At 37.7% G+C, this 25,108-nt stretch overlaps 1 protein-coding gene across 1 annotated transcript in view; it reads left to right on the top strand.

The window, feature by feature from the left end:
• Window positions 1–25,108, top strand: part of Med13 (mediator complex subunit 13) — a 94,105-nt gene that overhangs the window by 48,421 nt on the left and 20,576 nt on the right. Inside the window, exons 10-19 of the mRNA XM_021176461.3 lie at window positions 1,445–1,658; window positions 3,451–3,529; window positions 6,808–6,929; window positions 10,844–10,934; window positions 11,054–11,268; window positions 11,553–11,749; window positions 13,182–14,098; window positions 21,133–21,294; window positions 23,367–23,590; window positions 24,256–24,445. Of these exons, the coding sequence (XP_021032120.1) occupies window positions 1,445–1,658; window positions 3,451–3,529; window positions 6,808–6,929; window positions 10,844–10,934; window positions 11,054–11,268; window positions 11,553–11,749; window positions 13,182–14,098; window positions 21,133–21,294; window positions 23,367–23,590; window positions 24,256–24,445 (2,411 nt within the window). The remainder of the gene's footprint in view (window positions 1–1,444; window positions 1,659–3,450; window positions 3,530–6,807; window positions 6,930–10,843; window positions 10,935–11,053; window positions 11,269–11,552; window positions 11,750–13,181; window positions 14,099–21,132; window positions 21,295–23,366; window positions 23,591–24,255; window positions 24,446–25,108) is intronic.

Genomic DNA, 25,108 nt, shown 5'->3' on the forward strand with positions numbered 1-25,108 from the left:
TTGTGCTTTGTTTATATCTCATTTATTATTATATATTAGTAACTCCTGACCTTGTGTTTTAGCATTCCTTCAGTATTAGAGATGATTCAGTGAATCAAGACAAGATCTCAGCCTTTGTGGGGCTTTTATTCTAATGAGAGTTTGAAAGAGTAATGTATATAATATTTTGGAAGATACCTGCCCCCAGAGGGTTTGACTACAGTACAGGGTAAGGCAGTTTTAAATAGGTAGTCATAAGGTACAGAGAAGTTGGCATTTAAACAAAGCACTGGAGGAAGTAAAGGAGATGGGCAGACAAACATTGCAAGCAAAAGGAAGAGTCAGTGGTGTGTGTCCTTGTGAGGAACATCAAGGAAGCCCCTGGAAACAGAGAGGATATGAAGACGAGCAAGTGAAGTTGGAGAGGAGAGAAGAGTGAGATTGGAAGATTTGGCTTGGGTATTACAGACTTTGGTGCTGTATTCAAATAGGTTTTGCAGGATGTTGAAAATGTTCTGACTAGAAGCCTGGCTGCCTTGTTCTGACAGGTTGACAACTTGAGGTTTGTAAACCTGAGAGAAAAGGAATTTTAAAGTTTTAACATACTTTATTCACCGGAAGTTATAATTTTGTATTCACATTCTGGTCTAGAATATAAACAGTGAATATGGGTCCTGAGGCTTCACAGAGCTTGCCCAGGGTCTTCTTGTGGCTCCTCCCATCTTTTAGCTTTAAAATCTGAGGCCTAGATTTCTTTGATATATTAGCTTCCTCTTGTTTATCACTTGAATTTCTCTGCTGTCCTTTCTGTGGTTCTGTGTGCCTTCGTTGTTTTATTAGTGTATAAGTGGGAGCACACTTTTTTTAAATCACTATTTCCAACCAGGAGACTGGTAACATACAAATTAATCTTCCAGAGTAGCAGGAAGAAAACTGAGTTACTTTTTGACCTGTCGCTTTTATTTTGTTTTGTTGACCTCATTATTAATAGCAATAATGTTGTTTTCATAAAGTAGAAACAAGGCCTTAAAATTTCAAGCTTAAAATGTATCTATTCTTCACAATAAGAAAAGGAGACTTATTTTCCTTGTACAGATTTTATGAGAGTATCTTGTCTTTGAAACTCCCACTTTGATAGTTACTTCACCTTGTGTAGTTGAAGATTCTTCTCAGAACCAGCTTTGGACAAGTCACCATGTTTGAGAACATGAGAACAGGGCACATGATTAAAAGGCAGCTTGTTCTGGTGGAAGGACAATATGTGGAGACTTGGGTTTTAGTTTCATCTTTCTGTTGTTAAAATTGAGGTTATAATAAATCATATTACCTCCGTTTCATTTGTAAAATTAGAGATTATAGGGTAAATACTATGAGTAATTCTAAAAATGACACTTAAAGTTGTTTTAGAATTTTCAAGTGCTTGTTTGGATAACATACTAATTTTCTAACTGTGTTTTCTATGCAGGTTAATGGTGCAGTGTAAGAAGCCTTTAAAAGTTTCTGATGAAATAGTCCAGCAATATCAAATTAAAAATCAGTATCTTTCAGCAATAGCATCTGATACAGAACAAGAACCTAAAATTGATCCATATGCGTTTGTTGAAGGAGATGAGGAATTCATTTTTACTGATAAAAAAGATAGACAAAATAGTGAGAGAGAAGCTGGGAAGAAACACAAGGTGAGTAGGAGAGATTCTGTCCTGTCATTGTGCACACTGCCGTGTACTGAACATTGGATGTCACCCTCAGCACTGCTTGCTTTGCTTTTAGTGGTTTTGGTTGCTGAACCTGGGGCCTTGGGGATCCTGGGCAAGCACTCTGTCACTGAGCTGTGTGCCCAGCCCCACTCATTTCTTCTTCTTCTTCTTCCTCTTCTTCCTCTTCTTCCTCTTCTTCCTCTTCTTCCTCTTCTTCCTCTTCTTCCTCTTCTTCTTCTTCTTCTTCTTCTTCTTCTTCCTTCTTTCTTCTTCTTTCTTCTTTCTTCCTCCTTCCTCCTTCCTCCTTCTTCCTTCCTCCTTCTTTTCTTCTTCCTTCTTTTCTTCTTCTTCTAGATTTATTTATTTTATTTATGAGCCCACTGTAGCTGTCTTCAGACACACCAGAAGAGGGCATCTGATCCCATTACAGATGGTTGTGAGCCACCATGTGGTTGCTGGGAATTGAACTCAGGACCTCTGGAAGAAGAGCCTGTGCTCGTAACCTCCGCTCTACCCAACTCACCCATTTATTCTTTTAGAATAGAAAGATTAATCGTATGTATGTAGATATGTTTATGTGACCATGAGTAAATCAGTTGTGTGACACACTTTGACTTAGTTTCTGATGATGGAGTTGTATTTTCATATTGGATGAATAGTATATTCACTTTGGTCAGAATTAGAACATTTAAGTACACCGTTTTGGTGCTAGGTTTAATAAAATGTGGGATATTTTTGAGTATGTGGTTTGGCAAGATTTCCTTCTTCTTAAAAGCAAAACCTTTATAAAGTATGGGTAATGAAACTATCATCTAGGGCTAGGCTAGTGAGATGGCTGAGTGAGTAAAAACACCTACTGCCTAGCCTCATCCCTGCGCCCTACGGGATGGAGGGAGACATCTCCTTTAAGTTGTTCTTTGAGCTTCACACTCATGGTGTGGCATAGATACACATGCACACACACACACTGTAATTAAGATTATGCATATGATTAAAGTTTTAATATTAGGCAATAAATAACTTAAGAATTTGGCAGTAAATATAAAATATAAGCATTGAAAACTAAATGTATTAAATGATGCAGTGTTTACTACAAAGAGTTCATTTCACAGAGTCTTACCTAGCTGTACTATATGCCAGTTACTTAGTCTTATCTTTTTTTAAATATGAAACCAGTACTATCTGGGAAGGGTATATCCACAATTTAAACTCAACACAGACTCGGGAAATCTATACTATGTCAAAAGTTCCAGTTTACACCATCAGCTATGATTTCTGTGGCAGATTCCTTAGCATCCCTGTGAATTAAATGATTTATTTGTAAGGTGAGACTGCTAATTGTTTGCTTTAAGAATTAGTGATAGCTAAATGTAATGGCATACATGTTTAGTCCTAGCACTCAAGAGGCTGAGGAACATCTCCCTGAATCTGAGACTAGCCTGGTCTACATGACTGGCCAGGCAGAGATCCTGTCTCAAAAACCCCAAGTGAACCAAACTAAACAATAGAAAGAGTAACAAGCCACGTATAGTGGTGTGTGCTTTCTAGTCTAGTGTATGGGAGACTGAGGCAGGAACATGACAAATATGAGGGCAAGCTTGATACATTAAACCTTGTTTCATATGCAACTTCCTGACTCCAAAGCAACACAAGAATTGGTGGTAATGCATTTAGAACATTTATAAGAATGTTTGACACATAGCTACTCAAGAATTGATAGGTTTTTATTGTTGGTAAAATATGTAGCACTGCCCAATCTATAACACTGTTTCAGGTGGAAGATGGGACATCTGCTGTCACAGTGTTATCACACGAAGAAGATGCTATGTCATTATTTAGTCCCTCTAAACAAGGTAAAACTCCTTTCTAATCATTCATTCCAGTGATGATTTGATTATGTGATTTAGGAAAAGTACCTATTCCTTAAAAGTCAAAACTTTATGAAATATGGGCAATGAACTCATCTGGGGCTGGTGAGATGGCTCTTTGGGTAAAGACACCTACTGCCTAGCCTCATGTGACACTGTTGGATTTTTAAATAATCCTTTTTGCACAGTGTATTTCATGGTATGGTTAGAGTTATTGTTTATCTTGTATTTGAAGAAGCAAGTTCAGATGATAGCATTTTCTTAGAAATTGAGATGTATAACTTACTGGTTTTTGGCTAAGACTAAGTATTATTGAGCATGGTGGTGCATGTCTTTAATCCCAGCACTCTGGAGACAGAGGAAGGCAGATCTCTGAGTTCAAGCTAGCCTGGTGTACAGAGTGAGTTCAGGACACCCAGAGCTACACAGAGAACCCAAACTAACAAAGAAGATCGAGTGTAAATTGTTGGAATGTTTCCTTTGTTTTTTTTAAATAGCTAGAAATAGGTCTGTGTAGTGAGATAAGAGCCTAAAGGTTTTCTGATCTGAAAACTCAATATTTAGGGTTTTGGGGTAGATTATCTTTTATTTTAAGTTTCTTTTCTTGTAGTCCGATGTGATCTCATTCCTGAGCTCTTGAGCACCTGAGTGTCACTGGGATTACAGGTGTGTGTACCTGGTCTGAAGAACTCAGTTTTAAAGTTAAACTTAGAAAACTTTTTGATTTTTTTTTTTTTCATGGCTTGAATGTATAAGAGGACTTTTTCTTTTCTTCTACTTTTTTTTTTTTGTTGTTGTTGTTCTTTTAGCTTTGTTTTTAATTTTTTGGTGATGTGATCTTGTACAGCCTTTGCTGGCTTCTATTTAACACACTATATGGTAGAGGCTGCACTGCATTGAATGTCTTTTCTCATGCATCTGCTTCCCAAGTACTGGGATTGTACTATGTGCTCCATACCCAACCAAGGATTCTTTTCTGATGCTATTAGTTCAGCTTTTTGTTTTGTTTTGCTTTTTTTGTTTGTTTTTTTTTTTTGAAACAGTTTCTCTGTGTAACCCTGGCTGGCCTTGAACTCAGAGATCTGCCTCCTGGGATTAAAGGCATTGTGCTGCCACTGCTTTGCAGTTCAGACAATAGAGCTGTATCTGTGTGAAGAAGGTATCTGTAATTTTAAAAATTGATCGATAGATAAACGTGATATATCATGTATATATATTTATGATGCATAGTTTGTTGCTTTCTGTGGATATTTTAGAGTGCTAGTTAAGCTATTAATATGTATCAGTTCATATAAGTACTTTTTTTTTGATAAAAACACGAAGATTGTTTTCCTTTGTTATTACCAGACATTAAGCATACTATAAACGTTAGTTTGTATCATTTACATTAAGCTTTTGAATAGGCACAGTTTATCTTTTGGTATGTGTTTTTGAAGGCAACATTTTGTTTTAATATTTTGAGAATAAAGAAATGAAAATAAGGGAAAAAATTATGTAAAGAAGGACCAGGTACTCTTTCATAAGGCAGCTTAGTGGCTCTTAAGTATTGGTGGCTCTTAGATTCTTTGATGAAGGGGTCTTTATCAAATTTCTAGTGGCATGTTGCACAGAGATAAAGTAAAAAAAAAAAAATCCTGGACTTTGTATTGAGGCTCAAAAGAACTTCAGTAGCTGGTGAGGTACTGAGTAAACTGACCAAGGTGCTGAGACAGGATTTTGGTGTACGGCTGTAGTCGCAGCACTCGGGACTTGACAGAGGAGTTCATGAGTCTGAGATTAGTTGGTGCACACAGTAAGTGTCTTACTACCCCTCTCCTCAATAAAAAGTTAATTTATCAGCCATGTGATGGCACACACCTTTAATCTTGCGCAGCACCTGGGAAGCAGAGGCAGGCTCTTGAGTTCAAAGCCAGCCTGGGCTACAGAGAGTGAGTCTCAGGACAGCTGGGGCCACACAAAGAATCCTTGTCCCCTCCCCACATTGGTTTATTATATTGTTTGACTTCAAAATATGCTCTAGAGCTAATAGTAGTATAGCACTCGCATTAAGGAAAAAGGTCAAAGGCATAGATAGGCTAGCAAAACAGTGGAGGGGCTAGACGTGAGTCCACTTATTGATGGTCAGGATGTCTGTGCTCTTAACAAAGTAAGCATGTAATGATTGTATAGTATGCTTTACTACATGTATCCCATATAAATTAGCCAAATCGGGGTATTTTGTACTTAGTTTATTAGGAGCCTTAAAACCCCTCTTACCTAGTTTTTTTTTTTTAATTATTATATGATTATAGGTCAAAATGGTTGATTCTGAAGTACAGTCACTCCTCTATGCTATAGGCAATAGAACCTATTCCTTCTATCCAATTCTATTTTGGTATCTATTTTGTATCTTCTATTTTCTCTCCTCTATTCTTCTCAACCACTAAGAGTCATACACACAAAAAAATAATAACGGAAAAAAACATACCAAGCCTCTAGACAAGTAGTGGTACTCCATTATTATCTATAAATATTTGTTTTTTTAAAGCAGATACTTAACATGTATTCATCATACACAATTAGCTTGCTATTCTGTGATTCTATCATCTTTATTACGATATTTACATGCAACCTTATTTGCTTAAATAAATCCCATCTGTTTCAAAATGAAAAATGCCTGGATAGATGGCTTGGCTTTTAAGTTGTTTGCCGGACAAGCATGACAGCGCGGCGAGTTGGGATTCTCAGTAGCCACATAAATGTCAGGCAAGTATGATGGAGCCTGTCTGAAATTCTAGCATCGGAGAAGAGGAGCTAGGGAGTTCCCAGAGAAAGCTGGATAGCTGGACTCATCGAATCAGTGGGCTCTAGGTTCAAAGGAGAGACCATACTTAATGTGTAAGTTAGAAAGCAACTCAGGCAGATACCCCATGTCCCACTGTGGCTTCCACATTGTGCATAGACTGTGCACAGGTACCTGTGAATCTGCATATATTCAACCACATCACACAACGCACACACAAAAGACAAAGGATGTGTTTTTAAGGATTATTCTAATGACTTTTCTACAGAGCTTAACTATGGTGTAGATTATGTAAGTTTTGGAGCTTCCTCGGGAGCTTTATTATGAGAAAAGAATGTCAGATTTTAAATTAGTGACTAGGAATAATCGTTTTGCATAGTTGTTGTGTACATTAGGTTTTCTGTCTTGTTTAGTTAAATAAAATACTACTTGGCTAATAGTTTTGAGTTTTCAGTTTATTTTTTCTGATTGTCACATGTAGATGCTCCACGCCCTACTAATCATGCCCGTCCTCCATCAACCAGTTTGATTTATGACTCAGATTTGGCTGTGTCTTATACTGACCTTGATAACCTCTTCAATTCTGATGAAGATGAATTAACAGTAAGTATCCCACTAATGATTAGGATTAAGTTAAATTTCATTGATTTCATAACAGTTCAAGTTTTGGAAGTGGTTTATGACTTTATTACTATGTTTTAGCTCTGAACAGTAGGAAATATTTTATAATAAAACACATTTGATTGATGTTACTCTCATGTTAAAGTCACCTTGACATGGTTTCCTGTAAACCTTGATGTGGGTATGTTTGAAAGATAGTTTCATAGTTCTACCATGTAATTTTTTTTCTTCAGTCTTTAGAATGATTTTTCTGTTCTTTGATCCTGTAGTTTGAGAGCTGACTCTGAATTGACTTAGAGAATGTTTAAGTAATTAACATTAGGACTTTATACCTTACCAATTTCATAAAAATGCTAGTTCTTAGCTGGGCGTGGTGACGCACATCTTTAATCCCAGCACTTGGGAGGCAGAGGCAGGCAGATTTCTGAGTTCGAGGCCATCCTGATCTACAGAGTGAGTTCCGGGACAGCCAGAGCTAGCTATACAGAGAAACCCTGTCTCAAAAAAAAAAAAAAAAAAAAAAAAAAATTCTAGTTCTTCTGAAATTATTTGACATTACTTCTGTTACTACAAGACATAGACTTGAAAACGGTAAAGGAGAAACCAGAAAATACTACTTCATCGTTCACACCTGTTTTCAGAGGAAGTTGAAGATAAAAGTAAACACTTTAGGGCTGGAGAGATGGCTCAGTAGTTAAGAACATTGACTGCTCTTCTGAGGGTCCTGAGTTCAAATCCCAGCAACTACATGGTGACTTAACAACCATCCAGAATGAGATCTAATGCCCTCTTCTGGTGTGTCTAAAGACAGCTACAGTGTACTTATGTATAATAAATAAATAAATCTTAAAAAAAAAAGTAAACCCTTTAATTGGATTTTCCTAGAATGTCAGTTGTCTAGCAGTGAATTGGGTGCTACAGAGTCATGAAAGGGAGTCCTTTTCCATCTACTTAAAAGTAGTTAGGACCTGACTGGCATATTTGGTGTTTGCTGTCTTATATAATATATCCTGTGAGGATATCTATTGCACATGTTTGAACATATGAAATCTATTACAGATATTGGTAATGTCAGGTAGAGTTCTATGTGAACGTTTACCCTCCAGTGTAGGGTGTACTCGGGCACGCTTCACTAGGAAAAGAACTTTTAATATGGTCCATATAGACAGATCTTGTCTGATAGCACGCAGACAGCAGCTGTGGTTTTTAATATGGTCCATATAGACAGATCTTGTCTGATAACACGCAGACAGCAGCTGTGGTTTTTAATATGGTCCATATAGACAGATTTTGTCTGATAACACGCAGACAGCAGCTGTGGTTTTTAATATGGTCCATATAGACAGATCTTGTCTGATAACACGCAGACAGCAGCTGTGGTTTTTAATATGGTCCATATAGACAGATCTTGTCTCTGATAACACGCAGACAGCAGCTGTGGTTTTTAATATGGTCCATATAGACAGATCTTGTCTCTGATAGCACGCAGACAGCAGCTGTGGTTTTTAATATGGTCCATATAGACAGATCTTGTCTGATAACACGCAGACAGCAGCTGTGGTTTTTAATATGGTCCATATAGACAGATCTTGTCTCTGATAGCACGCAGACAGCAGCTGTGGTTTTTAATATGGTCCATATAGACAGATCTTGTCTCTGATAGCACGCAGACAGCAGCTGTGGTTTTTAATATGGTCCATATAGACAGATCTTGTCTCTGATAGCACGCAGACAGCAGCTGTGGTTTTTAATATGGTCCATATAGACAGATCTTGTCTCTGATAACACGCAGACAGCAGCTGTGGTTTTTAATATGGTCCATATAGACAGATCTTGTCTCTGATAGCACGCAGACAGCAGCTGTGGTTTTTAATATGGTCCATATAGACAGATCTTGTCTCTGATAGCACGCAGACAGCAGCTGTGGTTTTTAATATGGTCCATATAGACAGATCTTGTCTGATAACACGCAGACAGCAGCTGTGGTTTTTAATATGGTCCATATAGACAGATCTTGTCTGATAACACGCAGACAGCAGCTGTGGTTTTTAATATGGTCCATATAGACAGATCTTGTCTCTGATAGCACGCAGACAGCAGCTGTGGTTTTTAATATGGTCCATATAGACAGATCTTGTCTCTGATAGCACGCAGACAGCAGCTGTGGTTTTTAATATGGTCCATATAGACAGATCTTGTCTCTGATAGCACGCAGACAGCAGCTGTGGTTTTTAATATGGTCCATATAGACAGATCTTGTCTCTGATAACACGCAGACAGCAGCTGTGGTTTTTAATATGGTCCATATAGACAGATCTTGTCTCTGATAACACGCAGACAGCAGCTGTGGTTTTTAATATGGTCCATATAGACAGATCTTGTCTCTGATAGCACGCAGACAGCAGCTGTGGTTTTTAATATGGTCCATATAGACAGATCTTGTCTGATAACACGCAGACAGCAGCTGTGGTTTTTAATATGGTCCATATAGACAGATCTTGTCTGATAACACGCAGACAGCAGCTGTGGTTTTTAATATGGTCCATATAGACAGATCTTGTCTGATAACACGCAGACAGCAGCTGTGGTTTTTAATATGGTCCATATAGACAGATCTTGTCTGATAGCACGCAGACAGCAGCTGTGGTTTTTAATATGGTCCATATAGACAGATCTTGTCTGATAGCACGCAGACAGCAGCTGTGGTTTTTAATATGGTCCATATAGACAGATCTTGTCTGATAACACGCAGACAGCAGCTGTGGTTTTTAATATGGTCCATATAGACAGATCTTGTCTGATAACACGCAGACAGCAGCTGTGGTTTTTAATATGGTCCATATAGACAGATCTTGTCTGATAACACGCAGACAGCAGCTGTGGTTTTTAATATGGTCCATATAGACAGATCTTGTCTGATAACACGCAGACAGCAGCTGTGGTTTTTTTGGAGGTAAAAAATTTGTCATGTGTGTGCTTTACTTACAAAGTGTTCAACATAAGACATGGAACAAACGTTCCTTCTAAAAACATTGGTAAGAGCTGGAGTTGCACATGCCTTTAATCCCCAGTCTTGGGCTGGTGAGATGGCTCAGTGGGTAAGAGCACCCGACTGCTCTTCCGAAGGTCCAGAGTTCGAATCCCAGCAACCACATGGTGGCTCACAACCATCCGTAATGAGATCTGATTCCTCTTCTGGAGTGTCTGAGGACAGCTACAGTGTACTTACATATAATAAAAATAAATAAATCTTTAAAAAAAAAAAACAACAACAACACAAAAACAATAACATCCCGGTCTTGGGATAGGAGGCCGAAGGGTTGGGAGTTCAAACTCAGCTTTGTCTACATAAAAAACAAGCCTCCTTAGGTTACATAAGGCTTTACCTATCTCAAAAGACAAACAATCCAATCCACCAAAAAATGGTGGTGGTGAGAGATGCTAAAACTTGATTTGTTAGGAAGTTTCCCTGAACTTATGCTCAGTATTAGATCTGTAAAAATATTTTTGCTAGAATAACTTTATTAAACCAAGGTGAAAATTAAAGAGTTAAGAGGAGTTATTATTTAGGAAATGTTAATATCTTTTAAATTAAGGGACAGATTCTTTGAATATCTTTTGCTAAAAAAAAGAATTGTGTTAATTTTACCTTTCTTGCCTTTTACTTGTTTATTGCTTATTTTCCTGAGGATACCTTTTTCTCTGGTAATCCCGAGACTTACCAGTACACTCCAGTGATGGATCTACCTGTAAACTGTTGAGTATGATATTTGGCTCTGTCATAGACTCAGAAAACCACTTTTGATGACCAGTACTTAATCCTTTAGCTTACATATAAGCGAATAATACTGTGTGATCACTTTGGGTTTCACATTAATATGTTTTTTCCCCCATAGCCTGGATCTAAAAAGTCAGCAAGTGGATCAGATGATAAAGCCAGCTCCAAAGAATCAAAGACAGGAAATCTGGATCCGTTGTCCTGCATAAGTAAGCATCCCAAATCTGAGCTCCAGCTTGGCTTAAAAACTTACTCCTTTCAAAACTCCTTCACTGTAAACAGACTCACCTGTTTTAGTTTGTTAACGTGTGTGCTGTACTACACACAGGCACTGCAGACCTCCACAAAATGTACCCCACGCCACCATCATTGGAACAGCACATTATGGGCTTCTCTCCAATGAATATGAATAACAAAGAATACGGTAGTGTGGACACAGCACCCGGAGGGACTGTCCTGGAAGGAAATAGCTCTAGTGTAGGATCGCAGTTCAGAATCGAGGTCGAGGAAGGATTCTGTAGCCCTAAACCGTCTGAAATTAAAGTAAGTATTTTCTAGAAAAGTCATTTCCTCCCTGTGTTTTCTTATAGGATTAATTGCTGTGTTCAAGAATTTTTTTCACAGTTGATTTTAGTGTTATGGCTAGTAAATATGAGGAGGGAATTGTGGGAACACTATGTAAAATGCATTCAAGAATAAAAACAGATAATATTTATACTTTTGTCCATTTAAAGAACAGGCTAAAGAAGATAGTCGCTTTGATTCTGTTTCTTTGTTTTTGTCCCTGGAATATAAGGCACTGAAAGTCCACGTTCTTTATATTGTAGGATTTTTCTTATGTCTATAAGCCCGAAAATTGTCAAGTTCTAGTAGGATGTTCCATGTTTGCACCTTTAAAAACTCTACCAAGCCATTGTCTGCCTCCTATCAAATTGCCAGAAGAGTGTGTTTACCGGCAGAGCTGGACTGTTGGAAAATTGGACTTGCTTCCTTCAGGCCCTTCAATGCCATTCATCAAAGAGGGGTATGATTGATGATGTTATTATAATACTGATTGCTTGTGTGTGAGTGCGTGTGTGTTAGAGGGGTGGCACTGGAGAACATGCATGCGTATGAGCCACATGTGTTGCCCCTTTCCTCACTTGAGACCTGGTTTCTCATTGGACCTGAAACTTGGTGTTTTGTTGAAGCGGACCGGCCAGCAACTTCCTGGAATGCCTGTCTTTGCCTCCCGAGTGCTGGGTTATAGCTTGTTCAGTCAGTCATGCTCAGCGTTTTCACACGGGATCTGAGAATCTGAACTCATATCTTCAGCTTACACAGCAAGCACTTTTACCCACTGAGCCATTTCTGCAGCTCAGCTTTTGTTGTTCTTGAAGTAGCTGGTATGCTGGAAATAGAACATTGTTTTTTGGAAATCCTAAGTAAATAAATTTAAAATGATTCTTGTTTATCATAATGATAATAGAGATGGATTGACTATTTGAAACCATAGACCAGAAACCATAGACCATTTTTGATTTTCAAGGTACCTTTCCTTTTAGCCTTTGATTCTGAATTGTTCTCTTTTTTATACTGCCATTTTACAATTACTTCACATCATAACAGATAAAGTTTTGCATTTTATTACCAGTCATATTTTTATAATTACTATTGCCAACTGGGCAGTGATGGTACACGGCTTTAGTCTCAACACTCAGGAAGCAGAGGTAGATGATCAAGTTTAAGGATAGTCTTGTCTACAGAGTGAGTTCCAGGGCAGCCAGGCTGTGCTACACAGAGAAACACTGTCTCGGAAAAACGAAAACAAAAACAAAAACAACAAAAAAAAAACAAATCAAAGCAAAACATTCACTATTGCCACTTTCTAACACAAACATCCCAAAAGTCAGAATTTATTTTTTACTATCAGTAGCAATTAGAGTCAATGAAATATGGATATTTGTAGCATTAGAAATTTATAGATAGTAAATATGGTTGTCCAGGTGTGGATGCTTCATGATTTTTTTTAAGTCTTTGTGTATCCTTACATGACTTCATGTGCACCACATGTGTGTAGGTGCCCACAGAGACCAGAGGACATCAGACACCTTGGAACTGGAGTTAATAGGCAGTTATGAGCTTCCTGATATGGGTCCTGGGAACCAAACCTCTGAACCTATGGCCCCCCAAAATGCAGCAAATATTTTAAACTTCAAGCCATGGGTCTAGTCACTGCTTCATTTTATAATCTTGAATCTGGTTGCTTATTTTTGATTCTAGCTAGCTCACAAGAATCTTTATAGTGGACACAATAAACCTGAAATAAGTCTTATTTCTCCCTCTAATCTTGTAATGATTACCATATAGAAATTTCCAGTTGTTGCTTTTAAGTGTATGGAGGATGCTGTTTTGTGTTCCATATATTAATGTGTTCTTTTATGCATTTGTTCCTCTTTTTACCCTGGTGACAACAGTGATGGCAGTAATTTGGATCAGGACTACGGCCCCGCCTACACACCGCAAACCCATGCTTCTTTTGGGATGCCTCCGAGTAGCGCACCTCCTAGTAATGGTGGCGCAGGAATTCTTCCTTCCCCATCCACCCCTAGGTTTCCAACTCCAAGGACTCCAAGGACTCCAAGGACTCCTCGTGGGGCTGGTGGGCCCGCTAGTGCTCAAGGTTCAGTCAAGTATGAGAATTCAGACTTGTATTCACCAGCTTCCACCCCATCTACATGCCGACCCCTCAATTCTGTTGAACCTGCAACTGTTCCTTCCATCCCTGAAGCGCACAGTCTTTATGTAAACCTCATCCTTTCAGAATCAGTAATGAATTTGTTTAAAGACTGTAATTTTGATAGTTGCTGTATTTGTGTCTGCAACATGAATATCAAGGGTGCCGATGTTGGAGTTTACATTCCAGACCCAACCCAGGAAGCACAGTATCGGTGCACCTGTGGCTTCAGTGCTGTCATGAACCGAAAATTTGGAAATAATTCAGGATTATTTCTTGAAGATGAACTTGACATCATAGGACGTAACACAGACTGTGGCAAAGAAGCAGAAAAACGTTTTGAAGCTCTCAGGGCTTCCTCTGTGGAGAATGTTAATGGAGGCCTAAAGGAATCTGAAAAGGTGCCTGATGAATTAATATTACTGCTACAAGATCAATGCACTAATTTATTTTCACCCTTTGGAGCAGCAGACCAAGATCCTTTTCCCAAAGTGGGTATAAGTAGCAATTGGGTGCGTGTTGAAGAGCGGGACTGTTGTAGTGACTGTTGCCTCGCCTTAGAACATGGGCGTCAGTTCATGGATAATATGTCAGGAGGGAAAGTTGATGAAGCACTTGTCAGAAGCTCATGCTTACATCCGTGGGCCAAGCAAAATGGTAAGTTTGTGAATTTGACTTTGGCTTTTTTTTTTCCCTGGCGGGGCGTGAGTAACTTATCAGTAGGTCAGATAGGAATGCTAAAGTTTGGACTTAACCCTCAGTTAAAGACAGCTACATGTTGGGTGTGGTGGCTCATGTCTTTAATCTCAGCAGAGGCTGGCAGATCTCTGTGCGTGGAAGTCAGCCTTGTCTACATACATTTCAGGATAGCCAAGATCCGGTAGGTATGAGACCCTGTCTCAGAAAAACAAACAAGACTGTTACCTAATGTGAGACTTAGCTGTTTAGATGAGTTTCAGCAATAAAAATGTTATTGTAATCTTTAACTATATACTGACATAGAAATGTCATGTTGCATGTTAGTAGGGAGAAAATTAGTGATTGTTTCTCATGCAGCCATCTAATTTGTCTTTTGAGGAACCTGCACTGCTTTCGAGCTATGCCTGGGCTCTCATTAGATACTTTACAGAGCACCTTGTTTATGCTCAGTACTGTTTCATGTTCACTCTTGAACAGGCACAGCAGTTTTTGGTTTTGAATTTTTATTTGATTGTTTTGTTTGTTTTTCCTTATGTGTGTGGGTACATGATTGCATGTGTGTTTGGAGTTTAGATACATAGAAGGATAGCCTTCTGTGTCATTCCTCAAAAGCCATCAATCTTGTGGGCCCCACTCCTTGTGTATATCAGGTTTTTCATTCACAGGGCACTGACTGGCTAAGTTAGACTCCCTTGTCCTTTTGAGCCTATGATTTAGTGGAGGAGACAGTTAAACAACAACAACAATAACAGAAGGGGCTGGTGAGATGGCTCAGTGGGTAAGAGCACCCGACTGCTCTTCCAAAGGTCCGGAGTTCAAATCCCAGCAACCACATGGTGGCTCACAACCATCCGTAACAAAATCTGACTCCCTCTTCTGGAGTGTCTGAAGACAACTACAGTGTACTTACATGTAATAAATAAATAAATCTTAAAAAAAAAAAACAATAACAGAAAATATATACTTGTATTACATACCAGTTACAAGTACGTGGAAGAGAAAGCAGGGCAAAAGAGCATGTTTGCATGGGAAGAACCTTATGTGCTAGTTTAGAAATATGGTCAGACATGTTAGGGGGAAGAACATTTATAGAAAGGCCTACTTGAAGTGGGAAAAGTGAGCCAGAGTAATTAAGTGGGGGAAGAATGTTAGTAGACAATGTAGTTCCAAGTCTTTGAGGACATAGTTCTCTTGGTAAATTTTCGAAACATAAGTAGTGTTAAGTATGTTGAATGATGGTCATACTGATACACGGTGAAGTATAAGAGGTGTCCCAAACACTTATTTAATTTCAGTGTGAGAACTTCCATGTTTGGGTGCACATGTGTGCTTTGGAAAAAAGTGTTGAGGTCAGAGGCCACTTTGAGGGAGTTGGTTCTTTCTTCATATCCTGTTGATTTAAGGTTTGAACTCAGGTTGCAAGGCTTGGCAACAGGTACTTTTACCCTGGTTCTGTGTGTGGGTTTTTAGGCTATGCCTTTAGCATTTATTTGAAATGCCTTGGGAATGATTCTTAATCGGAAAGTAACACCACTGTCTTTTTAGCTTAAAAAAAAAATCACTGGGATGGGAAGTGAGGGAAATGAGAGCAGAAGCAGTAACTTCAGTAGAGAATGGTCATTCAGTGAAGGTGGCAGCTTGGAGAAGACTGGAATCCTTAGAACTAGTGGCAGTAGGCTCTAGATTAGATGGAGACGTAGACCTATACAGAGTGTGCTGATCCATTTAAGAAAAGATGAAGTGTTAAGCCTGGTTTGTGTGAATGCTGGTACTACTGCAGAGAAAGAAAATAGGAGGGTTGCAGGCACACATTTGGAGGTTAAAATTCAGAAGACTGATGGCTCTGGAAATGAAACATCTTTTGTATGTGGGTTATCAGTATTAAATACTATGGAAAGCCAGGTGTGGTGTACATCTGTAATACCAGCACTGGGAAATTGTAGGAAAGAATCAGAAATTCAAGATGATCTTTGGCTACATAGTAAGTTCATGGCCACCCTGGAATATATGAGACCCTTTCTTTTCAAAGCCAGGGCTGGATGGGCAGTTTTGGGGAAAAGAAGGTCAGGAAGGAGTCTGAGAAGGAGCAAGGAAGTGATTGCTCTTGTATGAGAATATTTGAAGGAGAGTGATTATATGTATAATAATGCCTTCATAAAGGTACGATGTGATAGGACCACTGGGTGTGACCTCATGAAGGTAATTAGAGACCTAGATAATCAGTTCTGGTCAACCTGGTTAGAGTGAGTGTGAGGAAATGAGAAACAAACTTGAAATTTGGGAGACATTGGTATAAATAGAGTTTTATGTTAGGGTTAACATATAGTACTTGTGTGTGTATACACACACACACACACATTTGTTCATGGAAAGTGATTCTTTCTAGATCAAAAAGTTTAAACTGACAGTAATTTCATATAATTGAGTAAGTGTGGTATTTTGCTATATAAATATATGATAGCTTATCTATCACTTTTTTTGTAGTGACATTTAATCTTTTAGCAACTTTAAAATATACAATACAGTAATATTAGCTGTGCTCATCATGTTACTGTGTAGACCACTAGAACATAATCTTCCTACCTAACTGGAAACTCACTCCCTCTCTCCAGTCTTACCTTCCGTGGGAAGAATTACCATGAAACAAAAGGTGCTGTTGTAGGAGCAAAGTCATTAAATAAGTGAGGGGAAATAGAATACATCTCAAGTAGAGGTGTATATAGACCTATATATAGGAACATATCCATCGCAACAAGAATAAAAGATGATATTTCTTTGGACAAGAAAAGTGAAAGTGACCATTCTTAGTGATTTCTTTGGCAGTTGTGGGTGAGAGCAGTAGGAGATAGTGACAGGGTCATTTGATGCTGATGTCTTCAGTCACATACTAGCAGCGTCACACAGTACCACTTTGTTAGAAATGCACATTTGCAGATTCTCCCATGATCTTCTAAAGCAAACTCTGGAGATAAGAATCAGTTTTGTCACTCATTACTAATATGTCTTTGAAAAGTAATATATTATCTTTATTTCTTTATCTGCATTGTGGGGGGGTAGGGGAAGTGTGGGAGGGGGGTTGAACCCAGGTGTAAAAGTAACTTTTATTCCCCTGATGTAATTGTAGTTTCTGAAGCTTCTTGCCTCTGTCTGCTAACCTAGGCCAAGTCCTAGAGACTTCTAGTCTCCATACAATCTTATTTAGGCCTAGAATGTTTTCAGCCTCTGAGACTTACTGCTGAATAAACTCACCCTTTCTAGTTCTTTCTGAGCTCTGACTGGCTGGTTCAACTCAGCTGTTCTGGCTCAAACTCCCCTCCAAGCTGATAGATTCAATCTGACTTCTCCCTCAGTCTCTGAATTGCTCTACTTGGCTTTAAACTAACATTGGCAATATGTTCTTATCTTCTTGTTCCTTTTTGCTCTTGGACTTGTTCTGTCTTCATCGGTGTCTAGTTTGTTCTCTCTTCAACCTGTCTCTGTAAAACTCCTGGTAAAATGGCCTCTTTTCTCTCTCTCTTTGAACTGCTCCCTCAAGTAGCTTCCTTTCCTCTCTTCTTGTAGAGTTGAGCATATCCTATTGTCAGATCATTCTCTGATTCATCACTTACTCTGCCACTCAATTAGTCATTGCTTTCACATATATGTACTTTTGTCTACAATCTAACTTTACCTTTATTAAAGATGTATACTAAGGATTTGTCTGTATTCCAGCCAGAGCAGCCAGCCATATTGCTGGATTAAAATCCCTCTACACTAGGATCTTGTGTATGCTATGCCAGTAGTTTATAACTTAACTATATCCCCAACTCACTTTATTTTACTAATGAAATAAAGCTAGTATTTGACTTGATTAGAATTGTAAAGATTTAATGAGTTCATTCATGTAAGCATAATAGATCTTATGTAGTCCTTTTACAACTTCCAGTTCAGCCATTTGCAGACAGTAGGCTTTGTATTTGGTATTTGTGGAAACTATGGTGGTAGTCTACATTTTAATTGTTCTCAGCCACTAAGATAACTAAAATTATAATCAGAAGTAAAAGATAATCCAAATTCTTATTGATAGAAAACTCCTATTATTAATTACTATAAGACAATATTAACAAGCCCTGAAATTTTATGTAAATTTGATCACATATAATAGATTAATTATAGATTAATTATAGCAATAATAGTTTGAGGGTGAGGTCAGAATAATTCTAAAGACTATAGTAACATGTATGCTTTTCTTTTTCTTTTTTTTTCTTTTTTACATTGTGCTTTCTGTGTGTTCAGATATGCACACACACATGCCATGTTACATGAATTCAGAGGAATCTTGCAGGAGTTGCTTATCTTTTATTCAGTGAAGTCTTTAGGCTTAGCTGCAGGCACCTTTACCCAATGAAACATCTCACCACCCCAGTTAAAGCATTACTTTAATGCAGTTCTGAAATAAGCAAAAGTAAATGTGTTGTTCATTTGCACATAAAACTCGGGGTCCTGGTTATTTCTTGAGATTTACACATGTATAGAAAGGAGCAGGGAATAGAACAGAAAGAGGCACTTAGTTAGACTGGGAGGAAGTGTAATACCTCTTGGACATGGTGGTGTATATTTTTAATCCCAACACTCAGGAGGCAGAGACAGGTGGATCTCTGAGTTTCAAGATAGCTAGTACTTTATAGTGAGAGTCTGTCTCAACAAAAAACAGGGTTTTTTTTGGCAATGAGATCATAACTCATAATTATTTTCATCATGATATTAAAAGTAATTTGTGAAATAAAACAAGAGACCACTCATGGGCTCATTATTATTTATGACAATGTCAAGATTCATTTAATTCATTATATTACAGGGAAGAGCCAGTTAAAGTAAAGCACTCATTGAGTGCCTGACATATGGACCTCCAGTGTTACTCACTCCAACAGCAGCAGAGAGCACCAGGGCGCTTGTATTAGTAGTTTATTGGGATTCCCTCTTTGCCAGACAAATACTCAAGTTTTACTTGGTGCACACTTACACTCTGATTAAAGCATAACACTGTTGAGTGTATATAGCTCCAGAATTAGGACCTAGTGTATGCATTAGGGCCTGTGTATTGTGCCTTGGATACCTTTCTCCCTCATACTTAACTTGGGCTTCTTCTTGTCTCCTTTAACTCTTGTTAAAGGTTATGGTCTGCATTTTTCATATTATTTGCTTATTTCTTTCTTATACATGCAATATAATTTATTGATTGATCCCTTATCCCTTAAGTACACCTCGTGCAAGTTCTGAGAATAGTTGAATATGAATATTTATTCAAATTAATCTAAGTCTATGAAGTTGGTTGAGAATGTATCTCTGTGGCAGAGCAATTGACTGACATGTCCTGGGTTTAATCCTTATTACTGCAGAAGAGGAAAAAAGAAAATCTATAAAATAGTTTGTATATTCAAGTGGCAACTTACTGTTCAAGATAAAAAGTTGCTCTTAATTGTCCCAATTTCACTGTCCCAGCACCTCCCAACCACAGAAGAAAAACTTTTATAAACACACCATATGATTCATCTATATAAAATATACAGTCAAAAATTTAGTATTTATAGTTGTAACCATTTGTACAAACAATTTTGGAACATTTGTGTCACTCTAAAAGTAATAACCCATTCTTAGTATTTATTTGCTATTTTTCCCCATCCTTTTCTTGTAGCTGTAAGCAACTATTAACTAGCCTAGTCAGGCTTCTGTCTGTATAGGTGGGAATCTTGGGGCATCATATATAAATTGAATAATACAATACCTGGGCTTCTGTGACTCCCCTAAAAAGTTTTTTTATTTTATGTTTATTGGTGTTTTGCCCTCATATATGTCTGTGTGCAGGTGGTGAGTCCTCTGGACCTGGAGTTACAGGCAGTTATCAGCAGCTGGGAATAGAACCTGGGTTCTCTGGAAAAGCAGCCAGTGCTCTTAATTCATGAGCCATATCTTTAGCCGGATTTTTTCCCCCTTCCGTTCAGATTGTTTTCAGAGTTCTTAAGCATATACTTTAATGACATAGTATTCCATTGTCATATAGTGGTATACCTTTTTCAAAATCTTCAAATTGAACATTTGAATTGAATGCACTTTGGCTTCTGTGAACATGTGTGTACGATTTTATGTATGTTTTTGTTTCCATCATACTTAGATTTCTTGGGTCATGGAACTAATATTTTTCAAAGCATCTGCACTACTTTAAATTCTAACATTAGATGGTTCCACTTTCTCCAAACCCACACCAGTACTTGCAATCTATTTTTTATTGAAGACATCCTAGTGGTTATGAAGTGGTTTCTTGCGGTTTGGCTTTGAATTCCCCTAATGATTAATGATGTTCAGTGTCTTTTCATAGACACCATTTGTGTATCTTAGGAGAGATGCTTCATAAGATCCTTTGCTCTACTGGGGAGTGGGCCTGAAAGAGTTGAGTGTGAAGAGGAAGCATCTCAGCCTGCAGCCCCGCCTGGGGCTTGTGAGCTTTCAGCTTCCCCAGTTTTAAAGTCTGACTTTTTGGTTTTTTTTTTTTTTTTTTAACTTGTATTTCATTCTTATTTTTAAAATTATTGATCTGTAAGAATTTTTATGAACTGTGGGTGAAAATCCTTTATTGGTTTGTGGTTTGAAAATATTTTCACAGTCAGGCAGTGGTGGTGCATCCCTTCAATCCCAGCACTTGGGAGGCAGAGGCAGGTGGATCTCGCTCTGTAGATCAGGTTTTCTTCGAACTCAGAGACCTCTTCTGCCTCTGCCTGCCCACCAGCCCTCCCTTCCCTTTTTCTCTCAATCAATCTCTGTCTGTCTGATTTCAGGGATTTAGATATGTACCACTACATCTGACTTCTGAAAGGTTTTATATAGTTTTCTGTGTAGGCAGATATTTAGATTTTTTTTATAATGGACAGTTAAGATACCTCAGATATATTTCTTTTTAACTCTAAAGTTTGTGTCAACAAAAAGCGATTACCACTTACTTTTTTTAATGATTGTAGATTCGAGCGTGCAGTGTTCACAGGATATACTTCGGATGCTCCTTTCTCTTCAGCCAGTTCTTCAAGATGCTATTCAGAAAAAAAGAACAGTGAGGCCTTGGGGTGTTCAAGGCCCTCTCACATGGCAACAATTTCATAAAATGGCTGGCCGAGGCTCTTATGGTAAGTTGTGTATTGTACTAGATAATGACTGATTTATATCTGTTCTCAAATATGTGCTCAACTTGAATAAGTACATTAGTTCTTAAATATTTTAGGGTACTATGACCCAGTTCTGATTCTAGCCCACCTTTTTACATTTGTAGCATTTAGTTTTCCTGGGTTCTTTAATTCCCCATCAGCACTAGTAGCTGCACTATCTGTACATGCTTGACACTCAGTATCAGTTCATCTGAAGGAAGGGTGATGAGTTTTGTAAAACCCCCAAATAACTTCAGTTCTAAATTGAATGAGATGAAAGATTGCTGTCAAATAATAGAGGCTAATACTTTTTTTTAAAACATAAGATTTTTCACATAAAAAGTTTGGACAAAAATAGAAATTAGCAGGGCTGGTGAGATGGCTCAGTGGGTAAGAGCACCCGACTGCTGGAGTTCAAATCCCAGCAATCACATGGTGGCTCACAACCATCCGTAATGAGATCTGACTGACTCTTCCGGAGTGTCTGAAGACAGCTACAGTGTACTTACATATAATAAATAAATAAATAAATAAATAAATAAATAAATAAATAAATAAATCTTTACCAAAAAAATAGAAATTAGCAGGTATGACAAAAGCAGTAGGTGTGTGCTCCCTGGAAGGAGGAGACTCTCACTTAGTAGGTGTGTGTTGACTATGCTACCCTGGAAGGTGGAGGGAGACTCTTAGGTGGTTGAGATACTGTTTCTGCAGTAGTGTATTTGGGTGATAGCTGGTTGTGTTTGTATAGTGTTGGGATTGAACCAGAGCCTCACACACAGTAGGCAACCAAATCACACTCCAGCTCTGGAGTAATAGCTGTTAGCATTAAAAGTTCTCTGTGGCTTCAGAATGCATTGTATACAGTAGTAGATCCCTTGTATTTTTCTCTTTTTTATTAATAACTTAATGATTTCAATGTCATATAAATTGATAATCTATGAAAAGTTCAAGTTATTGATACTTTTTAGTATAAACTTCACATTTTTGTCAAAACCAGAACAGATTTATTTCTGCACCTGATTTTGAAAATTATTTCTGTATGTATTTTACCAACATATTATTGACATAAAAGTATTTCCATCATTATCCATCATCCCACCCATACTCCATCATTCCAACTATTTTCAGTGATTTGTTTATGCTTGCCTTAAACCATATGTGTAGTTTAAAATTTATATTGCTGAATTATACTCAGCAGTATCAGTATAAACTCAATCAGAAATATTTACTATCCCAGACTTTCCAGTAGATTATCAGGCTGAGAGTGGGTTTCCTGGGTTCAGATTCCGACAGTGACTTCTTTTATGTTGCTGGATAAGTTGTTTACCTTTTTTATTCCTCTTTCTTATGTTTAAAATGAGTTTAATAACAGTGTCTGCCAATATATGGTGTTTGTGAAAATTAGTATAGACAGTACCTAGCATGTAGAGCTGCAGTTATTTCCTAGTATTCAGGTTACTTTCTTTTACAAGATCAAACACCTTTTTTTTGGTCTTTATTCATTTTAAAATAAGGTAATTTGTCTCTTTTTCCTAATAATATATTGTGGTAAGAACATTTAACCTGTGGTAAACATTTAACATTTACCCTTTTAGTTCAGTTTTAAGTAAAAAAAAAAAAAAAAAAATTAGTATTGTTGATTTCTGTATAATGTATAGTATATCTGATGATAATCTCATAGATTTATAAGTCCTTTTTTATAGTAAATAAATTAACTCCATCATAACAATTATAAATTTGTTTACTATTAAATTAAATCAGTTCATGACAGGTGTGGTACCTCATGCCTATAATTTGAGCGTTTAACAGGCTGAGGGACAGAGGATGGTTACAAGTTCAAGACCAGACTGGACTGTAGAACAGAAACCCTTCCTTCTCAAGTCAAATAGCAGTAAATATTTTAAAGTGACCACTTAAGGATATTTTTAATTCTGAAAATATGTCATTGCTTGCTTTTCATGTTTCTGTCTTTAATATTTTCCTTATTAATTTTGGAAATAAAGAGGATGACATAAATTGGTTTCTTCCTGATTGCCTTCTTTATTACTCAGGAACTGATGAATCTCCGGAACCACTGCCGATTCCCACGTTTTTGTTGGGTTATGATTATGATTTTCTGGTGCTTTCTCCATTTGCTCTCCCTTACTGGGAGAAACTTATGCTGGAACCTTATGGATCTCAAAGAGATATAGCCTATGTTGTACTCTGTCCAGAGAATGAAGCTTTGTTAAATGGAGCCAGAAGCTTTTTTAGAGATCTCACTGCAATATATGAGGTAAGTGTTTTATAATTTATACTGTTATGTTTAAAATGTACTGGGAGATTCTATGGGTTGATGAAGAATGCTGATGTTGACAGTAGTCTTAGTAATGAATTATATTCTTGCTACATTTTTTGCTAGTCTTTGTTAGGTATGTGTTCCATGGGTCACAGTGGAAAACATAGTATTAGAGGGATATATCAAGGGCATAAATGTGTTCCATTTAAAGTAACCTTTGGTATGTTGGGTGTGGTGGTGCATACCTGTAACTCATATGTATTTGGGTAGCTGAAAGAGGAGACTCGCTAGACCAGCCTGCAGACTATGTATTGGAAAAAATGTATTACCAGGGGTGGTTGTATATGTTTGTAATCCCAACATTTGAGAGGTAGAGGCAGAAGGATCAGAAATTCATCTTCAGCAATATAACAAGTTTGAGGCTGGCTTGGGTTACCTGAGACCCGTTGTCCAGAAAAAGAAAAAAGAAAAAAAAAAAAAGCAGCTGGAAATTTCTAAAGGAAAATAACCATGTCTTCATAGTTACCCATGCTTTCAACTCAGTTGTTAGTTATAAGTGAGAAGGTTTGTTTTAAATGGGTCAAGTTCTGCTTGGATTTTATAAACTGTATCCAGATAGTATGGTAAATTCACTGATTCTGCCTTTTCTATATATATTTTAGTCCTGTCGATTAGGCCAACACAGACCTATTTCTCGATTGTTGACGGATGGGATCATGAAAGTGGGAGCTACTGCATCAAAGAAACTTTCAGAAAAGTTTGTAACAGAATGGTTTTCTCAGGCAGCTGATGGTAACAATGAAGCATTTTCTAAATTGAAGCTGTATGCACAAGTCTGCAGATATGATCTAGGTATTAAATTTGTATTCGTCCTGTAAGAGCAATGTGAGCAGTATGGGTTGGCTCACCATCTAATTTTGTAAATGAAATCTGTGTCATGCGGCCATCTCCATGTTTTCAACACTGTCTCTGCCTGCTTTTGTCCTGCAAAGTCAGAACTGAGTAGATGTGGCAAAGACTGTGGTTCCAGGCTTAAATATGCACTGTCTGACTGTCCATAGAAAGTCTGCTAGCTCTGGATATGGGCATTCTATCAAGTAGTCATTATTGGTTCCAAAATATTCTGATGTTTCCTGCCATTGATCCCAGCATTCCGGAGGCAGAGTCAGGATCTCTGTGAGTTTGAGGCCAGTGTGGCCTACAGAGCAGGTTCCAAGACAACAGGGCTACACACATAGTAAAACCCTGTCTTTAAAAACATTTTTTTTTTGATTTGTTAATAATTTACATAAAAATAATTTCTAAGTAACCTCTGCAACACCAAAAAAAGTCTTATTGTAGCTTATACTATGGCTGTTATTTAAATCTTTTTGTTATACTCTTAAATATCAGTGAACTTCTTTTACACTTAATCCAAAGAGATGCAATACCAAATTACTGAACCTAATTTGAGATTTCTGTAAATTGAACCTCTTGATAATATCCCTCCATTTCGTATTTTAGTTGGCTATCAAT

Source organism: Mus caroli, unplaced genomic scaffold, assembly GCF_978045245.1.
Source record: "Mus caroli unplaced genomic scaffold, Mus_caroli_1 scaffold_13, whole genome shotgun sequence".
Classification (NCBI taxonomy): domain Eukaryota; kingdom Metazoa; phylum Chordata; class Mammalia; order Rodentia; family Muridae; genus Mus; species Mus caroli.